Genomic DNA, 20,444 nt, shown 5'->3' with positions numbered 1-20,444 from the left:
ACGCTCGATATCATCATTACAATGAAGGCATATTTTCGCAGACAAAGGGCACGGTTGGCTTCACACGATCTATCATTAAGAGCGATTATGAGCTACATATTGTTGCTTTCTTCACATTCGTACCAGGTGTGCTTTTGTTTTGCTTTACTTGTGGGCTCACAAACAATCTACCAAGAACAAACTCATACTGTTGTCCAAAAATACTCGTACATTGTTTTTTCTGTCTGCGTATTAATTAATACACCTTATGTTATTACTTTCATGAAGATTGGTGATTTGGGTAAACAATAAACAACGTAAATTAAAAAAAAAATATGCCTTTAATTACATACAATTCAGTACAAAACGAATTACATAAAAATATGTTTGAAACTTAATTAAATATTTTACAATACATGCTTTTAATGAACATGTATCAACGTCTGCAGACGCAGAGGAGCTGCGCGTTGCAGCTGCCGCGCGGGAAGCCCAGCGACTGGCACACCGCGCGGCACAGCGCCGCCGTGCAGATCCGCTGCCGCGCGCTGCCGAACACCTCCACCGCCTCCGTCACCTCGCCCGACAACCCCGCCACACTGTACTCCTCATCTGAATAATGCAAGATAACTTTTTAATTTGTGCAATGTAGCATTTTATAACCGGAAATCCCACGGGAACGGGAACTATTTGAGTTTTTCTTAGACTGCGCGGGCGAAGCCGCGGGTGGAAAGCTAGTAACAAATATTTTAAGAACACACTATAAAATTTAACTCACCTGCAGGAGCTGCATGCACGAAGGCCATAAAGGCTACGAGTAAAGCGAGGACTGCGTAGATTTTCATATTGATTTCTTATTAGTGGCTTTTATGAACACTAGTTCTCAAATGATTTTTCAATAGATTAACTATGCGCTATTTATATTGAGCTTCAGGTAAGGCGTTATTGTATCTTGATAATAAAGTTATTGATTGTGTTTTACGATTCACTGATAGGTAGGTTCACCCCCTACAACTAGAAATGAGTAATACCAGTATTGTTGAAGATAATAACAATGATTGTTATCAATATAATATTATTATATTGCACAACTTGTCATTTAAGAGGGACGTCAAAAGTCAGAGAGCCCAAATGTAAACTTATAGCACAGAATACATAATGGTAGCTAAACGCTACTTATAGACTACAGAACCATGTTGAAAAAGTTATAGGTCATTTGAACCACCAGGTGACCTATCTAGCAGCACTATGCCGTCCCTGTATTACATTAATTATTGTAATACAGAATACAATAAATTGGAACAGCAAGGTTCACTTCCTATAGAAATGTAATTACTGAGCTGAATTAACACTAACACGCTGCTTAGAGAAAAATGAGAAATTATTTACGCTACTACGAAATCAAAGGGGTAGAATTTCTACTAAGACTATTGATTACCTTGAGATAGGTCATACTTTACTTCTTCCATTTTTGGATCTAAAATAAAAATATAATAAGATACGAACCCTTCTTACCAGGCATCGACCTTAAAAACAATTTATCTATTTTACTAGACTAGGAAAAAAAATAAAAGTAAATAAAACTATGAAGAGCTTGGAACAATTAAACAGGCTAGAGAACGAATACTAGGACCACCACATTATATGTAGAAGTGCGGATATCATAATATGATGCTTATATGTTTAGTACATATTACGATTTGATTTTATTTGATTTGATGATATTACGATATTCTGGTTTCCCACAAAATTTCCTTCCCCGATGTGTACACTAATCGAAAATACGAAAATATTTTTTCTCGCTCTTCTTTCTCGAGAGCGAATGTTCTAAATATCAGTAACCTATGTTTCTAAGAGTGCCTTCACATTTGGACCACTTAGCAGCGTGGCAGCAGCGCGAGTGCAGCGCAGCTGCGACGCAGACAATTTTCTTTTAGTATGAACAGAAGCACAGCTACCGCGCGCTGCCTACGCAGCGCAGCCACCACGTCTCAATAGCACAGTATTTCCAGTGCATGTAGATATAAATTACTGCAAAATGAGGAAGTTTTATACCGAACGATTTAATTTTGAAAATCATAAGCGTTGTTGTGGGTTTCAATATGAGAAGAGCCCTAAAAATGTGGAAAGAATTATGTGCATTGTGTATTCTTGGTTGGTTTCTTGTTGAAATGAAATGTTTTCAAAGGTTATCTGTATCATAAAGGGATTTGTACGAGCTCCGTTAATTTGAATTTACGCTGTCTCTTTATGGTCTGAAGATGTACTTTATCACTTTGTTCATGAAATTTCGTGTGATTTAAAGAGCCGCTTCCAAGATTTTTGAAATGTGGTTCGTTAGAAGTACATTTATAATTTGTATACCTCATCTTATTTATCGCTAAAGTAAGCATACAATTTAAAGATTCACTAATTGACTAGTACTCTCTCTTTTGTGTTTTACATTTTATCAATTTGTGAACTAATACGGAAAATTAACAGCTACCGAGAAGGATACATCACAATTTCTCAACAAATTTCACTCCCGCCCACACATAAGGTTCATGCGATCTGACATTTCAAACGGTCTAGGTAAATACTCAGTAATACATACACATTAAGTATAGGCAGTGAACAAAACCTAGTACCAAGTACGTGCTCTCGAAACACTGATCCGTATAACAATGGCACTTCAATTAACATCGACTACCCTCGAACATTACCGGAATTTAGAACATACCTAGAGGTACACGCTTCAATTATTACACAAATAAATTTACGGAAATAAATTATCGGATATCTGAAGGAGGAGTTTTGATTGCTATTTCTTAGTTAAGATGAAGGATGATTCATCTCTATTGAAAGAATTCTATCGACAAATCAAGCAGAGGAACTTCGCGCATCCTATTCTGCCAAGCGAGTAGAAATGAAGCGCTAACCTTAACGGGCAATTTCCCGCTCTTTACTTCATTGCCACATTGCTGCCATATAATAAATAGTATGCACTTGTGAAACTATAGGACAATAAAATAAAATAAAATTATAATGAATGATGATGTATTTATTAAATTTCATATACATATTTGCTAATATCGAAATAATACAATGAAGACTGGACATGGTTTAGGTAATGATGGAACAAGGAAGAATATAAAAAATATATGGGGGATAAAGTATGAATGCACACGTCTTAACGTCTGCAGACGCAGAGGAGCTGCGCGTTGCAGCTGCCCCGCGGGAAGCCCAGCGACTGGCACACCGCGCGGCACAGCGCCGCCGTGCAGATCCGCTGCCGCGCGCTGCCGAACACCTCCACCGCCTCCGTCACCTCACCCGGCAGACCCGACATGCTGTACTCCTCGTCTGAAATATTTATAGTTACGATCAGCGAACAATAAAGTAATTTAGTTTAAGTAAAATAAAAATTATTTTTAGTCTATAATATTATGTCTAATGTATCATGGTTAATAATGGTATTTCTGTATTGGAACACGCCAAGTATTGTTTGAGTTTTAATTTATATAGGTGGTCAAGATGTTATTTGCATATACTAAGGTTTCAGTGATTTCACAAGTACGTGAAATCCCATAATATCCCCTTGTGAGGCATGGGGCAGGCATATCTATTTCACTGATCGATATTCTTTATGGACAATTAGGCTATGAGCAATAGAAGAAGATGTCAAAATAATTCATAAAATTATATCTATTAATAAAAAAGGTAACCTGCAGGAGCTGCTAGCACGAAAGCCACAAGAGTTGCGAAAAGAGCGAGGACTGCGAAGAATTTCATTTTGCTTTTTATGTTTGGTTGTAAAATTTAAATTAGTTCACTTGTATAGCTATTGCTTACACTGATGGTAGGTAAACAAACACTTGGCTATTTATATATGCTTACTAGTAAGATGTCATTATCATATTGCGATAAAAATATTATAATATAGCAATTGTATTTTATCACCTTTCCAATGATAATTGGCTGTTCATCAGAATTTTGTTTAGTGTGTAGTAAATTTAAGTCCCCTTTATTTAGGTTACTAAAACAAAAGATGAAAGAATACCTATGTAGTTTTAAATAATTTGGAAAATCCAAAAGTGCACGCCTCATAATTTTTTTTTAATAAATATTTATTAATTATTATTTTTGTTTATTTAATAACAATTAAACCACATCGAATCAGACCCTGAAAAATGAAAGGGTTCTATTCCTGAGCATACTCAAGCGTAAGAGAAAAAAAAAGACTCGATTAGTAAAGTATTTCGGTCGCTATCGTGTTAACAAGAAAAAGGATCCGCACATACAGACACACGGACGTCCAAGACAGAACTTTTTTAAACTGTTTTTTAACTAGTTTAAATAACAAAAATGACATCAAAAATATCATGAACGTTAAAAATAGTGTTTTTTCTTAATATGTGTGTGTATGTATTATCTTACAAGTGCAATGTATGATACATAAAGACATTTTAAGTTTGAAAAATCAGATGTTTTGCGCGAAGTGACAGTAGTACCCACCTCAACGCTTCGCTTATGAGGCGTGCAATTACAATTACATTTTTTCTGATTTCAGAATACATTAAAGATTGATACAAAATACAGGATACTGAATTAACTGATCTTTTAGCAAAATACGCTGTAGAACTATGAAACAAAATATTTGATCTTAATGATTATAGGTATAAAGCTGTGGAGTCTAGGAGTAGAATTTTCATGATTTGTGGTTGTTGCATCTTTCATTGAAGTGTGTTTTACGATGGGTCCAGAAACGGGCGCAACTAATAGATGGGATACGTTGTAGATTACATAGTGTTCAGGTTATGTTTCACAGGTCAGATTGGTATAAAATTCTCTTGGTACTTTGACGGAAATCATGACCATACACCATATACCTAAATATATCTCAAGGAAAAGGTTAATGATTAGACTTTGCGGGGCAGTACCGCATTTCTCATTGAAAATTATCAGTATCTATAAAATTTTAAAAAATATTATTTTTCAAATTTAGGACGGTTAAAAGATATTATATCTTTTGTTATAGAAATAATTCAATTATTTTAATTAATTGGATAACACTTTCTATTTTGAGTGTAGCTTTAAAAGTCTCGAGGCCAGTGTACTTTAAAGTATACAAGACATAATATTATCTGAATGAAAGCATGTAATTTAATTTGATGCCATTTTTTATTTCTTTAGGTATAAAAAATTTCATTCATAAAACTACACAACTGTTTGCTTGAAATAAATGAAGATGATCTGGATAAATATTAGGTTATTTTCTTTGACTTCTAAATTGAAAAATGTAGGCTTTTACTTTTGAGATAAGTTATAATACCTTTGTAATACCTACTCTATAGAATTACCCAAAACATTCGAATCGCAGATATGTATATTGTATGTACTTGCTAGGTGATTCCCTAGAAAATTATCGACTTTCGCATTTACAATAGGTGCAATTAAAAGATTGAGTAAAGATAATTTATTCCTGTGTACAACAATGATTATCGTTAATATTCAAGTGATACTGTTAATGTTATCTAAATAAGATAATATTCCATAAAACAAATCACATATAAATAGCTGCTCCTGATGCAGAATAAATATCAATTCTGAACAGTTGTTCGTCAAAGCAACAAAACAAGAAATCAATATGAAGGTCTTCGCAGTACTCGCTCTCTTTGTAGCTTTCGTGGCTTTGGTGCAAGCGGCTCCAGCAGGTTAGTTTGACAATTTTAAATATATTATGCGTTATGACAAGGAAGAGTTGCAGTTAGAATAACAATCGAAACTTCATTCTATTTATTTCTTCGAACATCCACGACCGATCCGTAATACAAGCTTTTCGTTAGCTTTTAATCAAGTAGAGACATTTGGAAAGCTTGAAATATTTTCCAGCTTTACGCTGCGTGGAAAATAATTTGTCTTTGTTTTGATGCAATTCACATGCATTCAATATCAAACTTCATTGGTGATCTATGTTTTATTTTATCAGATTGAGAAGGGTATAAATGAAAAATATTTCTTGCATTGTTCAGACGAGGAGTACAATGTGTCGGGGCTGGCGGGTGAGGTGACGGAGGCGGTGGAGGTGTTCGGCAGCGCGCGGCAGCGGATCTGCACGGCGGCGCTGTGCCGCGCGGTGTGCCAGTCGCTGGGCTTCCCGCGCGGCAGCTGCAACGCGCAGCTCCTCTGCGTCTGCAGACGTTGATTAAATATTCTATATCCTTAAAATTAATGCAAGATATTTGTTTTTCAAGATTTGAATGTAAATTTGTATTTTTTTTAATAAATACCTAAAAACTATCAAATTTATTTTATTTTACTAAAATAAATTGATGAAGTGTTTTTCCATTATCGTTTAATTAGTTTTGTATTTTGACTAAAAGTTAACTAAGACCGTCCGGTAAATAAAGGGTTATTTATTTGTAGTTACCAAAAAAATATGACACAAGAATATCTTAAAAATAGAAAGTGCAGATTTTGAGAAAGGTAAAAGTTTAAGTCTTGACCTTTGATTCTTGTCCTTAAAAAGCAAATTCACTTAAACAATATTATTGTTATTATTAAATAATATCTAATCGTAATACTGATTGTTATAGTTAAGTGAGTTGAGCATTTCTGGAAAAGGTCCGATATCTCAAAAAGTTCAAGAGACTTAATTATCGAAAAAGGAAATGTTATTTCTACAAAGTAAAGTTACTTTTGTTAAAATAGAGTTACTGAGGCTTCAGATATTATATTTTATAAAAATAATAAAATAGTTTTTTTTTTATTTGCTTGTGTACTCATAAAACTTAATGTAGAGACTTATATTTATTTTTAATATAACGAATTCTTATTAACCAAATAGATTTGATAAAATTAACTTTGTGCTTAGTTGAAGATAATGTTAAAAAAATTACATATTTATCAAATGTAATTAAAAAATTGATGGGAGTGAGATCCTCCACCCGAACATAAGAACAAATTAACGTAATACCACACCCCGGACACTCCATACAAAATTATCGTTTAAACAGTCACACTGTAGAGACTGCAAATGTGTGTGTTAACGCTTTATGGTTGGCACATTTTTGACTAGCGTAAAAAAAAATTCGCGTTTTTCTGATGAAATACATCCGTAAACAGCACAATATCTAACCATTTTCTACGAAAAACGATAATCACAAATCCAAAATAATAAAATTACTTTAAGTCAATTTGATTAATGTTGTCAATCTTCGTTGCGTATCGTCCCTGTAGAAAAATATGGACCATTTTTAGACTGATCGTGCGGGGGAGGGTAAGTGTTTAATTTTGGCGGGAGGCGGAGAGTGTCCGTTCTGTAGTGTTTAGCTACTATTATGTATTCTGTGGTAATACCACAGATCATAATCCATACTAATATTATAAATGCGAAAGTAACTCTGTCTGTCTGTCTAACTTTTAACTTTAACTTTAAAAACTTTATTTATTAAAACTTTTTGTACACATACAGTAAAAATCTTACAAAATAACAATGCAATTTGTCTTTCTTAATGCCTTATACATAGTTATATATATTGTAAAACTTCTTTTTTAATGATTTATACAGAAAAATTTCTTTTTTGGAGATTACATTAAAACAGTTTTTTTTTTTATCAATTATCTACCTATGACATTATTAACAAAAGATGTAATTAGAAAATATTAGACATATCCATTTTAATGATGATGATACTAGCAAATACATCACTGAGATAACATTTGATGACCTTGAATTATATTACATGATATTAAAACATTGTTACATTTTTTACTAGTTACAGCCAATTATTTTATTAATAACATTAATAAAACATACACTAATGATTTTCATTCGTGGATATTGCTTTTGTAATCTACATAATATTTATTATGAGTCTTGAAACCACAACTAGCAAAAAAAAAATAAAAAAAAAAATATTCGCGACGACTACTACACAACTATACAATTTGAAAACAAATTCATCTCAGTATGCTTAAAAAAAAAAAAAAATTGATTATTTATGATTAAATCGTTTTGTGTTCCAAATTAAATTCTTTACTAATACAAGTTTAATAAGACTTATAACATTTCATACAATAACTTATTACAAATCATGCACTAACCAGATCGAAACAAAATGTGTACGTAAATGTGGGTAGAATAATTATTATTTGTACGTTACTGTAGCCGATAGCAGTTATACACTCCGTGCTAGTCTAAGACTGTGTTACGGCAGAATATACGCTCTCGCCTCACAAATAAAGCACATAATTGCACTTGTTAGGCTGATAGTTTTTTCAAAGCAAATCGTTGTAATGCACAGTATATGCAATAAAATAAGATTAAACGCTTTACAAAAATAAAAGTAACTTATTTTATGAGTATGATATTTTCCATGTAACAAAAATATCCGAATTTCCTATTTAAATAAAGGTCTAGCAATAACACGTGAATAAATTAAACAAGTTATATATTATATATTGTTATTATTATATATTATATATTGTTAATAAGATGAAGTAATATGTGTATATAGTATAGGTATAATATAAATTTAAATATATAGTATATATATATGTCTTATTATTATTATTATTCAATTAGATAAGGATAGGTATTTATAAATAACATAAAATATTTAAATAATATTACCCAATATAAGGTTTTCAGTCCCAACATAGTCAAAATTGCGTAGGTATTCCTCCAACATTCTTCCACACACAAACTTAGTCTTGTCCCTCATGTTTAATTTCTTATTGAATTTATTGTATAATAAGGGTGCCAGATAATATGCAAATCCCTGTGCAAAGATGGTTTTGCAAAACGGTACATGGTACGTAAGTTTTCTTTTATCTAGATTATTGTTTGGTTGGCTGTGTTGTCTAAGTATAATATTTTTAATGTATAGTTGGCGGACGGTAAGTAATGAGCATTCCGAGTAAAGTTGACTTGTTGGATAGCGCATAGGCTTAAAATTGAGTAGCTTAAGAATACATCGTTGTGTTCTTTCTAACTTAATTAGCGAAGTTTTTTTTGCGCCACCCCAAGCAGTAATACCGTAGCACAATAAAGACTGGCATAGAGATATATATACAAGCCTACTAGTTTTTTTGTCCTTAAGGAGCCTTACTTTTTTAAAGAGCGGAATTAATTTACGGATACGATTTTTTAGTTGGTCAATATGTGGTTTCCAATTAAGATTTTTGTCTATCAATAAGCCAAGGTATTTTATTTGATCGGTTGAAGAGAGAATAGAACATTCGCAATTTTTATTGTAATTGCTGCACGTATGTACTTTTAAATTAAAATTACTATTAGGTACACTACTATTACTTATTGAAAACTGTAAATATTTTGTTTTGTTGATATTAAGTGTAAGTAAATTCATCTGAAGTTGTTTAGTTATTTCATTCATGCTTTTCTCCGCTGTATTATATACATTTTCCCAACTATAACCTGTCACTAACAAAACCGTATCATCAGCAAAGGTTATTATTTTAGTATTGTAAAGTTTAATCCTACAAAGATAATCAATATAAATTAAAAATAGAGTGGGACCAAGAACAGAACCCTGGGGAACGCCAAATTTAACCAGTTCTTTACTGCTATTATAATTTCCAAGTGTAACGCTTTGATACCTTTCAGAGAGATAATCTTTGAAGAGTGCTAATGGAATACCACGAATACCAATACACTCCAACTTTACCAAAAGGAGCGGAATTGAAACGGTATCAAAAGCTTTACTTAAATCCAAAAAGATGCCTAAGCATTTAGATTTGTTATCTAGAGCTCGAGCTACATGTGTAACAACGTCCTCAATGGCATCTGTTGTCGATTTTTTTGCTCTAAAACCATACTGGTTATTCGAAAGAATGTTATATTTCTCTAAAAACCCTTTAAGCCGAACATTTATGAGTTTCTCTAATATTTTAGCAAAAGTTGGCAGTAGAGAGATCGGGCGATAATTTGTAATACTGCCTTTATCACCTGTTTTGTATATAGGTATTACGACTGATTCCTTTAATAATTTTGGAAATATCCCCTGAGAAAAGCAAAGATTACACATGTGACAGATTGGTGTACATAAAATATTTATAGTCTTTTTTAAAAATATTGCAGATATACCATCCCATGATGACGATGATGAATTTTTTAACGATGCCACAATTTTTTTAATTTCTCCGACATCAGTATGCAATAATGAAAATGAGTTAGACAAAGTTAAGGAGGACTTATATTTTTGCGCTAAAGTATCTTGACTAATTTTAATTTCATTCAAAATATTCTCTGCAAGTTTGCTGCCTACATTGATAAAGAAGTCGTTTACTGTATTGGCAGATTGCTGTGGTGTACTTTCAATTTTACATAGATCATTATGGACATCCTTATTGTTGTTATTCTTTATACCACAGACTCTTTTAATAATATTCCATTGCTTTTTGATGTTGGATTTATTTAATTGTAATTCTCTTCGGTCATAATCATTCTTTAACTTATGTAACAAATTATTACAGCAATTTCTGTAGCGTTTATACGTTATTGCTAAATTTAAGTCCTGAGGATATTTTTTGTGTCGTCGATGAAGAGTATCACGGAACCTCATACAACGTAAGAGACCTGACGTGATCCACGGTTGCTTAATTTGTTGTCTACTTGATGATATTCGTGTACATTTTTCCAAAACTTCCGTGACATTCCTTATCAACATGATGGTGACTATTTCTGGATCAGACAATTCCAGTAAGCCTGTCCAGTTTACCTCGGATAATAGTCTTACCGCTTTCGCATAATTAATTTTTTTATGTGCAAGTTTCGTACGTTTTAGTGAAAATTGCTCAGAAGCTACCACTGCCATGAAAAGCGAATTATGATCAGTAATGGAAGATACACAAATAGCAGTCCGAACTTTTATCTTAGATTTAACAAAACAATGATCCAAGCACGATTGACCTCGTGTGGGCAGTAAATGACTAGGTAGGAAACCATGAATCGAGAGTAGGTCCAAATAGTCATCAGATCTATTATCCGTAGTATTCTCCGATATATCAATGTTGATGTCACCAATAATATATATATTAGGAATATTTTTTAACGTAGTTAGCAAGTCATCCATGGAATTAAGAAAATTTGTGATTGAATTAAACGATGGTGAACGATATACACAAACAAAAGCATAGTTTATACCAATTTTTATCACCAAGACGTCTGCATCAACAACATTAGGTTCAAGAGCCGTTATCTCACTTATGTCGTTGCGAACATATGTGACTATTCCACTATTTTGGTTAACATATGTCAATGTTTTATATAAATTATAACCTTCAAGGGATGGTACCGCCTCAGAGTTTTTTAGCCAACATTCTGTTAATATGATCAAATCAAATTTCTCAGTACATCGCGACAAAAACACTTCAAAATCAGTCATATTTTTATTAATGCTTCGAATGTTCTGTGACACTACTCTTAAAGAAATCTTGGAATCAAGACAAAATTTATGAAATAGAATAGGGTCAATGATCATACAAGAATCACCAGCGTTTATCTCACGATCCACGCCAGTGGAGACCAATTCAATATCATTGATCATTTAAAATAATAAAGAATAATTTTAAAGAGTAATGTCTTATATGATTCATTCCCCCATCAATAGAAAGACATTGAAGAAATATCACCTGAACGCCATAGACTTCTTTGAGACTGAACAATATATTATGAGATAAATAGAATAATATAATATATAGGATTATAAACATAAAAAGGAAGTACTCGTAATATGGGTTAATAGTATATTGTTTCGTGTTATTCCTGTACACTTTTATGCTAATGGCGACCTTGATTTGAAAAAAACAAAAAGTAAACTTAACTTCTAGCAAAAAAATAAAAAATATAATTACGATGTATTTAAATGGTTTGCACTGTCCATCTTCCAGTCAGGATGTATGCAGCTCAGTTATTTGATCAATCGATTTTAATAGTATGGCAGACACACCTTCTTCTTTACGAATGAGGACTTTACCCCGAGAAACCCAGCAGTATTTATATTGTCCTGATTTGACTAATTCACGTGCTGATGCGAGAATTTTTTTGTTTGTTGGAGTGAGTGCCTCAGAAATATAAATCAAATCTGTGTTTCCTTTGAAGCCAACTTGTTCGGCGGTCAGTTTATTGTTCTTATCATTTTTATAGAATTTTTTGACAGCATTTAGGAGGTTATCCTTACATTTTATATTAGAAAATTCAATAACAATCGGAGAATTATTGTGTTTACCCTTCCTGTAGATAGTAGAAGTGTCATGCAGCGGAATATTCATTTTTGTAAAAAGAGTTTCACATATCTGATGTACATCTTCATTTGTACGTTTGGGTATGTTTCTTAATTCAACTGTGTTTTCGAGGCGGTGTTGCTGAGTCTCATTTATTTGCACTTCAAGCTCCGCTATACGTTTTAAGGCAGTGACATACTTAGACTCCAGGCTCTCAATTTTTTCGTTCGCAAAAGAAAATTGTCTGCGTCGCAGCTGCGCTGCACTCGCGCTGCTGCGACGCAGACAATTTTCTTTTAGTATGAACAGAAGCACAGCTACCGCGCGCTGCCTACGCAGCGCAGCCACCACGTCTCAATAGCACAGTATTTCCAGTGCATGTAGATATAAATTACTGCAAAATGAGGAAGTTTTATACCGAACGATTTAATTTTGAAAATCATAAGCGTTGTTGTGGGTTTCAATATGAGAAGAGCCCTAAAAATGTGGAAAGAATTATGTGCATTGTGTATTCTTGGTTGGTTTCTTGTTGAAATGTTTCACCGTTGGAATCCATTTTTAAAATGGAGTGCGTCAGACTTCAAAACTATGTGAAGGCGCTCTTACTAATATTCTGGTTATATGTTATACTAGAGGTCCGCCATGGCTTCGCTCGTGGTACATATTTCGCAATAAAAGGTAGCCTATGTCCTTTCTCGGGTATCAAAATATCTCCATACCAAATTTCATGCAAATTGGTTCAGTAGTTTAGGTGTGATTGAGTAACAGACAGACAGACAGAGTTACTTTCGCATTTATAATATTAGTATGGATTATGATCTGTGGTATTACCACAGAATACATAATAGTAGCTAAACACTACAGAACGGACACTCTCCGCCTCCCGCCAAAATTAAACACTTACCCTCCCCCGCACGATCAGTCTAACGTGCTGGCCACGGACAATTCGCTATAGCGAAAATTCGCGCGGCGCGACTGGCGGCGCGTCTTGCGAATGAATCAAATGTATGGAAATGTACTGGGCATGCCACGCGCAGCGGCGACCAGCGAGACGACCGGCGAATTTCCCCGAGCGAATCGCGCGGCACGACTAGCGATCGAAACAAATGTATGAGTTATTACGGCGCAGGCCACGGAGTCGAGCGGCAGACGCGGCGACTACTCCCGGAGCGAACTTAATTTAAAATAGTTTGTTTTTTTTTTCGCGAAAATGGAGACGGAAGCTTTTATTGCAGAAATTCTAGCTAGACCAGCTATTTGGAAGTCTAGCCACCCGCAACATAATTTTTCATCATGCCTATATTTTTCATATTTTTGGTGGAATTCTCCGTCTGTTGTTACAGACGGAGAATTCCATTTCTATTTAATTCGTGTACTCTACTATATCTTCCAAACATTAAATCTTGAGCAAAAAAGCTGCTACTCCAAACAACGTCGAGCTAACTTTGATAAAGCCATCTCGTCTCCTCGACTACACTGGTCGCGGCGGCGAACGCAACTGCCCGTGGCATGCTTACCGCGCCGCGCGAATTGCCGCGCCGCCCGTCGCGCCGTCGGTCGCGCCGCCGGTGTCCGTGGCCAAGGTGTAAAAATGGTCCATATTTTTCTACAGGGACGATACGCAACGAAGATTGACAACATTAATCAAATTGACTTAAAGTAATTTTATTATTTTGGATTTGTGATTATCGTTTTTCGTAGAAAATGGTTAGATATTGTGCTGTTTACGGATGTATTTCATCAGAAAAACGCGAATTTTTTTTTACGCTAGTCAAAAATGTGCCAACCATAAAGCGTTAACACACACATTTGCAGTCTCTACAGTGTGACTGTTTAAACGATAATTTTGTATGGAGTGTCCGGGGTGTGGTATTACGTTAATTTGTTCTTATGTTCGGGTGGAGGATCTCACTCCCATCAATTTTTTAATTACATTTGATAAATATGTAATTTTTTTAACATTATCTTCAACTAAGCACAAAGTTAATTTTATCAAATCTATTTGGTTAATAAGAATTCGTTATATTAAAAATAAATATAAGTCTCTACATTAAGTTTTATGAGTACACAAGCAAATAAAAAAAAAACTATTTTATTATTTTTATAAAATATAATATCTGAAGCCTCAGTAACTCTATTTTAACAAAAGTAACTTTACTTTGTAGAAATAACATTTCCTTTTTCGATAATTAAGTCTCTTGAACTTTTTGAGATATCGGACCTTTTCCAGAAATGCTCAACTCACTTAACTATAACAATCAGTATTACGATTAGATATTATTTAATAATAACAATAATATTGTTTAAGTGAATTTGCTTTTTAAGGACAAGAATCAAAGGTCAAGACTTAAACTTTTACCTTTCTCAAAATCTGCACTTTCTATTTTTAAGATATTCTTGTGTCATATTTTTTTGGTAACTACAAATAAATAACCCTTTATTTACCGGACGGTCTTAGTTAACTTTTAGTCAAAATACAAAACTAATTAAACGATAATGGAAAAACACTTCATCAATTTATTTTAGTAAAATAAAATAAATTTGATAGTTTTTAGGTATTTATTAAAAAAAATACAAATTTACATTCAAATCTTGAAAAACAAATATCTTGCATTAATTTTAAGGATATAGAATATTTAATCAACGTCTGCAGACGCAGAGGAGCTGCGCGTTGCAGCTGCCGCGCGGGAAGCCCAGCGACTGGCACACCGCGCGGCACAGCGCCGCCGTGCAGATCCGCTGCCGCGCGCTGCCGAACACCTCCACCGCCTCCGTCACCTCACCCGCCAGCCCCGACACATTGTACTCCTCGTCTGAACAATGCAAGAAATATTTTTCATTTATACCCTTCTCAATCTGATAAAATAAAACATAGATCACCAATGAAGTTTGATATTGAATGCATGTGAATTGCATCAAAACAAAGACAAATTATTTTCCACGCAGCGTAAAGCTGGAAAATATTTCAAGCTTTCCAAATGTCTCTACTTGATTAAAAGCTAACGAAAAGCTTGTATTACGGATCGGTCGTGGATGTTCGAAGAAATAAATAGAATGAAGTTTCGATTGTTATTCTAACTGCAACTCTTCCTTGTCATAACGCATAATATATTTAAAATTGTCAAACTAACCTGCTGGAGCCGCTTGCACCAAAGCCACGAAAGCTACAAAGAGAGCGAGTACTGCGAAGACCTTCATATTGATTTCTTGTTTTGTTGCTTTGACGAACAACTGTTCAGAATTGATATTTATTCTGCATCAGGAGCAGCTATTTATATGTGATTTGTTTTATGGAATATTATCTTATTTAGATAACATTAACAGTATCACTTGAATATTAACGATAATCATTGTTGTACACAGGAATAAATTATCTTTACTCAATCTTTTAATTGCACCTATTGTAAATGCGAAAGTCGATAATTTTCTAGGGAATCACCTAGCAAGTACATACAATATACATATCTGCGATTCGAATGTTTTGGGTAATTCTATAGAGTAGGTATTACAAAGGTATTATAACTTATCTCAAAAGTAAAAGCCTACATTTTTCAATTTAGAAGTCAAAGAAAATAACCTAATATTTATCCAGATCATCTTCATTTATTTCAAGCAAACAGTTGTGTAGTTTTATGAATGAAATTTTTTATACCTAAAGAAATAAAAAATGGCATCAAATTAAATTACATGCTTTCATTCAGATAATATTATGTCTTGTATACTTTAAAGTACACTGGCCTCGAGACTTTTAAAGCTACACTCAAAATAGAAAGTGTTATCCAATTAATTAAAATAATTGAATTATTTCTATAACAAAAGATATAATATCTTTTAACCGTCCTAAATTTGAAAAATAATATTTTTTAAAATTTTATAGATACTGATAATTTTCAATGAGAAATGCGGTACTGCCCCGCAAAGTCTAATCATTAACCTTTTCCTTGAGATATATTTAGGTATATGGTGTATGGTCATGATTTCCGTCAAAGTACCAAGAGAATTTTATACCAATCTGACCTGTGAAACATAACCTGAACACTATGTAATCTACAACGTATCCCATCTATTAGTTGCGCCCGTTTCTGGACCCATCGTAAAACACACTTCAATGAAAGATGCAACAACCACAAATCATGAAAATTCTACTCCTAGACTCCACAGCTTTATACCTATAATCATTAAGATCAAATATTTTGTTTCATAGTTCTACAGCGTATTTTGCTAAAAGATCAGTTAATTCAGTATCCTGTATTTTGTATCAATCTTTAATGTATTCTGAAATCAGAAAAAATATAATTGTAATTGCACGCCTCATAAGCGAAGCGTTGAGGTGGGTACTACTGTCACTTCGCGCAAAACATCTGATTTTTCAAACTTAAAATGTCTTTATGTATCATACATTGCACTTGTAAGATAATACATACACACACATATTAAGAAAAAACACTATTTTTAACGTTCATGATATTTTTGATGTCATTTTTGTTATTTAAACTAGTTAAAAAACAGTTTAAAAAAGTTCTGTCTTGGACGTCCGTGTGTCTGTATGTGCGGATCCTTTTTCTTGTTAACACGATAGCGACCGAAATACTTTACTAATCGAGTCTTTTTTTTTCTCTTACGCTTGAGTATGCTCAGGAATAGAACCCTTTCATTTTTCAGGGTCTGATTCGATGTGGTTTAATTGTTATTAAATAAACAAAAATAATAATTAATAAATATTTATTAAAAAAAAATTATGAGGCGTGCACTTTTGGATTTTCCAAATTATTTAAAACTACATAGGTATTCTTTCATCTTTTGTTTTAGTAACCTAAATAAAGGGGACTTAAATTTACTACACACTAAACAAAATTCTGATGAACAGCCAATTATCATTGGAAAGGTGATAAAATACAATTGCTATATTATAATATTTTTATCGCAATATGATAATGACATCTTACTAGTAAGCATATATAAATAGCCAAGTGTTTGTTTACCTACCATCAGTGTAAGCAATAGCTATACAAGTGAACTAATTTAAATTTTACAACCAAACATAAAAAGCAAAATGAAATTCTTCGCAGTCCTCGCTCTTTTCGCAACTCTTGTGGCTTTCGTGCTAGCAGCTCCTGCAGGTTACCTTTTTTATTAATAGATATAATTTTATGAATTATTTTGACATCTTCTTCTATTGCTCATAGCCTAATTGTCCATAAAGAATATCGATCAGTGAAATAGATATGCCTGCCCCATGCCTCACAAGGGGATATTATGGGATTTCACGTACTTGTGAAATCACTGAAACCTTAGTATATGCAAATAACATCTTGACCACCTATATAAATTAAAACTCAAACAATACTTGGCGTGTTCCAATACAGAAATACCATTATTAACCATGATACATTAGACATAATATTATAGACTAAAAATAATTTTTATTTTACTTAAACTAAATTACTTTATTGTTCGCTGATCGTAACTATAAATATTTCAGACGAGGAGTACAGCATGTCGGGTCTGCCGGGTGAGGTGACGGAGGCGGTGGAGGTGTTCGGCAGCGCGCGGCAGCGGATCTGCACGGCGGCGCTGTGCCGCGCGGTGTGCCAGTCGCTGGGCTTCCCGCGGGGCAGCTGCAACGCGCAGCTCCTCTGCGTCTGCAGACGTTAAGACGTGTGCATTCATACTTTATCCCCCATATATTTTTTATATTCTTCCTTGTTCCATCATTACCTAAACCATGTCCAGTCTTCATTGTATTATTTCGATATTAGCAAATATGTATATGAAATTTAATAAATACATCATCATTCATTATAATTTTATTTTATTTTATTGTCCTATAGTTTCACAAGTGCATACTATTTATTATATGGCAGCAATGTGGCAATGAAGTAAAGAGCGGGAAATTGCCCGTTAAGGTTAGCGCTTCATTTCTACTCGCTTGGCAGAATAGGATGCGCGAAGTTCCTCTGCTTGATTTGTCGATAGAATTCTTTCAATAGAGATGAATCATCCTTCATCTTAACTAAGAAATAGCAATCAAAACTCCTCCTTCAGATATCCGATAATTTATTTCCGTAAATTTATTTGTGTAATAATTGAAGCGTGTACCTCTAGGTATGTTCTAAATTCCGGTAATGTTCGAGGGTAGTCGATGTTAATTGAAGTGCCATTGTTATACGGATCAGTGTTTCGAGAGCACGTACTTGGTACTAGGTTTTGTTCACTGCCTATACTTAATGTGTATGTATTACTGAGTATTTACCTAGACCGTTTGAAATGTCAGATCGCATGAACCTTATGTGTGGGCGGGAGTGAAATTTGTTGAGAAATTGTGATGTATCCTTCTCGGTAGCTGTTAATTTTCCGTATTAGTTCACAAATTGATAAAATGTAAAACACAAAAGAGAGAGTACTAGTCAATTAGTGAATCTTTAAATTGTATGCTTACTTTAGCGATAAATAAGATGAGGTATACAAATTATAAATGTACTTCTAACGAACCACATTTCAAAAATCTTGGAAGCGGCTCTTTAAATCACACGAAATTTCATGAACAAAGTGATAAAGTACATCTTCAGACCATAAAGAGACAGCGTAAATTCAAATTAACGGAGCTCGTACAAATCCCTTTATGATACAGATAACCTTTGAAAACCTTAAAAATTTTGAGTAAAAGAGCTTGAGATTTACATAATACTCGTACACTATTTTGCCTCACAAATTTTTAAAAGAAACAAATACAGACCATAATTTTCGAGAGTAAGGAGATTTTACTTTTGTAAAACTTCGATCAGAATGAGAGATTGTATTATAAGTTTAATATGTATCTTATCCCGAAATGGATGAAATGGTTTGGGTGTGGTTCAATATAAGGTATTAATGTGGAAATCACTCGGCTACATTAAGTAAAATCTAACATCTCTATCCCCATATAAAGATGTAATTAAAATAGTCACAAGCAAACATGACTATTTCACGAAATGGCCGACCGCTGGGCACTGTACATCATCGGTAAACCAAAGCAATCAGTTGATTTGCACATTAGCAATTAACTGCGCTTCACTACGTAAATTATTAACAAAACAACACTACTATGTGGTTTAATTCAACACCATAAAACCGTTAAAATTCGTCTAAATGTCTTCATACAATTTTTGGTTGAAGTAAATGTAGAACCAACCGTATATTGTTAAAAGTTGCATTTAATTTATGATTCTGATTTATTGAAAGATACTTCGAATGAAGCGTCTCGATCACGTTTTATATTTGTAATTTATTTCATAGACTAGAATTATTACTCTTTATTCCATGACATCAATTTAATTGTTATATCTTTATTCCTAACGTGATTATTAACTTAACTATAAACAATACCATACCCAAAACCGAATTTCGCAATATATTCGACCCTTTTTCTTGATTTAATAGGAACGGGCGAGTCACAATGCAGCCAATTTTGGCGAGTGGGTTGGTCCGTGTATACCGCACCGTATTGAGTAACGAATACCTCTTTGGCCAAAAAGTGGCCGACCCGGATATAAAAAATACCCAAAATTATCCAGAATTTGTATTGAACATATTCATGTACGAAACAATAGCTACCATTTTCTTTTAGTGGAATATCCACTTCTATTTACATTGCAAATGTAATAATTTCTTACCAGAAGAACAATATGAATTTGTTGAAATAATCTTTGTCACAAATAATCGAAGTAGCAACCTTTACCTGACAAAAAGTGTTCCACGATCACTAAAAAAAGTCGTATATTACAGGTTAGTCTCAAAGAAAATACTATGAGTCTTGAAGACCCATATTATTATGGGCTGAAATAGTCAAAGAGTTCAATCTACAAAGATGTGCCTTGAAAGTAATAGGTATATAGTTATAAGCCGGAATGCCCATCGTGGAATGTAATGTACATTTTCCTAACTACGAACGACCAATCGTTATACATATTATGTATATTAAATGAGACTCAAATTATAGTATTGATCGCAATAAAATCAAATTAAATCTATTGAAAACACGGCTTTATATACTTACCCGTTCCCTGTTACGGGATCAAAGAAATAATACAAAAGACATTTAATTAATTTTATTGGATGTCCATTCCATTTACAAAGAGACCGCAAATGCAAATTAAAACCGTTCTGCGTTATCGTTTGAGCTGGTATTAGTTGCATTTAAAATATGGAAATAAACATTCAACCTGATCCTCCATTGTTTAGTTTAGAATCTTTGAAGCATTAAT

The 20,444-nt window shown here is 33.6% G+C and overlaps 5 protein-coding genes across 5 annotated transcripts; 2 read left to right on the top strand and 3 right to left on the bottom strand.

The window, feature by feature from the left end:
- Positions 1-325: 325 nt before the first annotated feature.
- Positions 326-850, bottom strand: LOC149482463 (uncharacterized). Its single transcript, XM_089704551.1, has 2 exons — positions 755-850; positions 326-588 (listed from the first exon to the last, which is right to left on the bottom strand). The coding sequence occupies exons 1-2, from the start codon at positions 819-821 to the stop codon at positions 416-418; spliced, it is 240 nt and encodes a 79-aa protein (XP_089560677.1). The 5' UTR covers positions 822-850; the 3' UTR covers positions 326-415.
- A 2,145-nt stretch (positions 851-2,995) lies between these two features.
- LOC149482462 (uncharacterized) lies at positions 2,996-3,822 on the bottom strand. Its single transcript, XM_089704500.1, has 2 exons — positions 3,681-3,822; positions 2,996-3,318 (listed from the first exon to the last, which is right to left on the bottom strand). Exons 1-2 carry the CDS (start codon positions 3,745-3,747, stop codon positions 3,146-3,148), a joined length of 240 nt encoding a protein of 79 aa, XP_089560626.1. The 5' UTR covers positions 3,748-3,822; the 3' UTR covers positions 2,996-3,145.
- Positions 3,823-5,547: 1,725 nt separating this feature from the next.
- Positions 5,548-6,252, top strand: LOC149482461 (uncharacterized). The gene is made up of 2 exons (XM_089704466.1): positions 5,548-5,669; positions 5,988-6,252. The coding sequence occupies exons 1-2, from the start codon at positions 5,603-5,605 to the stop codon at positions 6,158-6,160; spliced, it is 240 nt and encodes a 79-aa protein (XP_089560592.1). The 5' UTR covers positions 5,548-5,602; the 3' UTR covers positions 6,161-6,252.
- An 8,497-nt stretch (positions 6,253-14,749) lies between these two features.
- On the bottom strand, positions 14,750-15,466 carry LOC149482460 (uncharacterized). Its single transcript, XM_089704463.1, has 2 exons — positions 15,333-15,466; positions 14,750-15,014 (listed from the first exon to the last, which is right to left on the bottom strand). Exons 1-2 carry the CDS (start codon positions 15,397-15,399, stop codon positions 14,842-14,844), a joined length of 240 nt encoding a protein of 79 aa, XP_089560589.1. The 5' UTR covers positions 15,400-15,466; the 3' UTR covers positions 14,750-14,841.
- A 1,719-nt stretch (positions 15,467-17,185) lies between these two features.
- On the top strand, positions 17,186-18,006 carry LOC149482459 (uncharacterized). The gene is made up of 2 exons (XM_089704499.1): positions 17,186-17,321; positions 17,684-18,006. The coding sequence occupies exons 1-2, from the start codon at positions 17,255-17,257 to the stop codon at positions 17,854-17,856; spliced, it is 240 nt and encodes a 79-aa protein (XP_089560625.1). The 5' UTR covers positions 17,186-17,254; the 3' UTR covers positions 17,857-18,006.
- The last annotated feature ends 2,438 nt before the right edge of the window (positions 18,007-20,444 follow it).

This window comes from Colias philodice, chromosome 15, assembly GCF_061535455.1.
Source record: "Colias philodice isolate Cphi_HAF_F1 chromosome 15, ilColPhil1 Martin Lab GWU primary, whole genome shotgun sequence".
Taxonomy (NCBI): Eukaryota; Metazoa; Arthropoda; class Insecta; order Lepidoptera; family Pieridae; genus Colias; species Colias philodice.
This window is presented reverse-complemented; position numbering and strand designations above follow the sequence as displayed.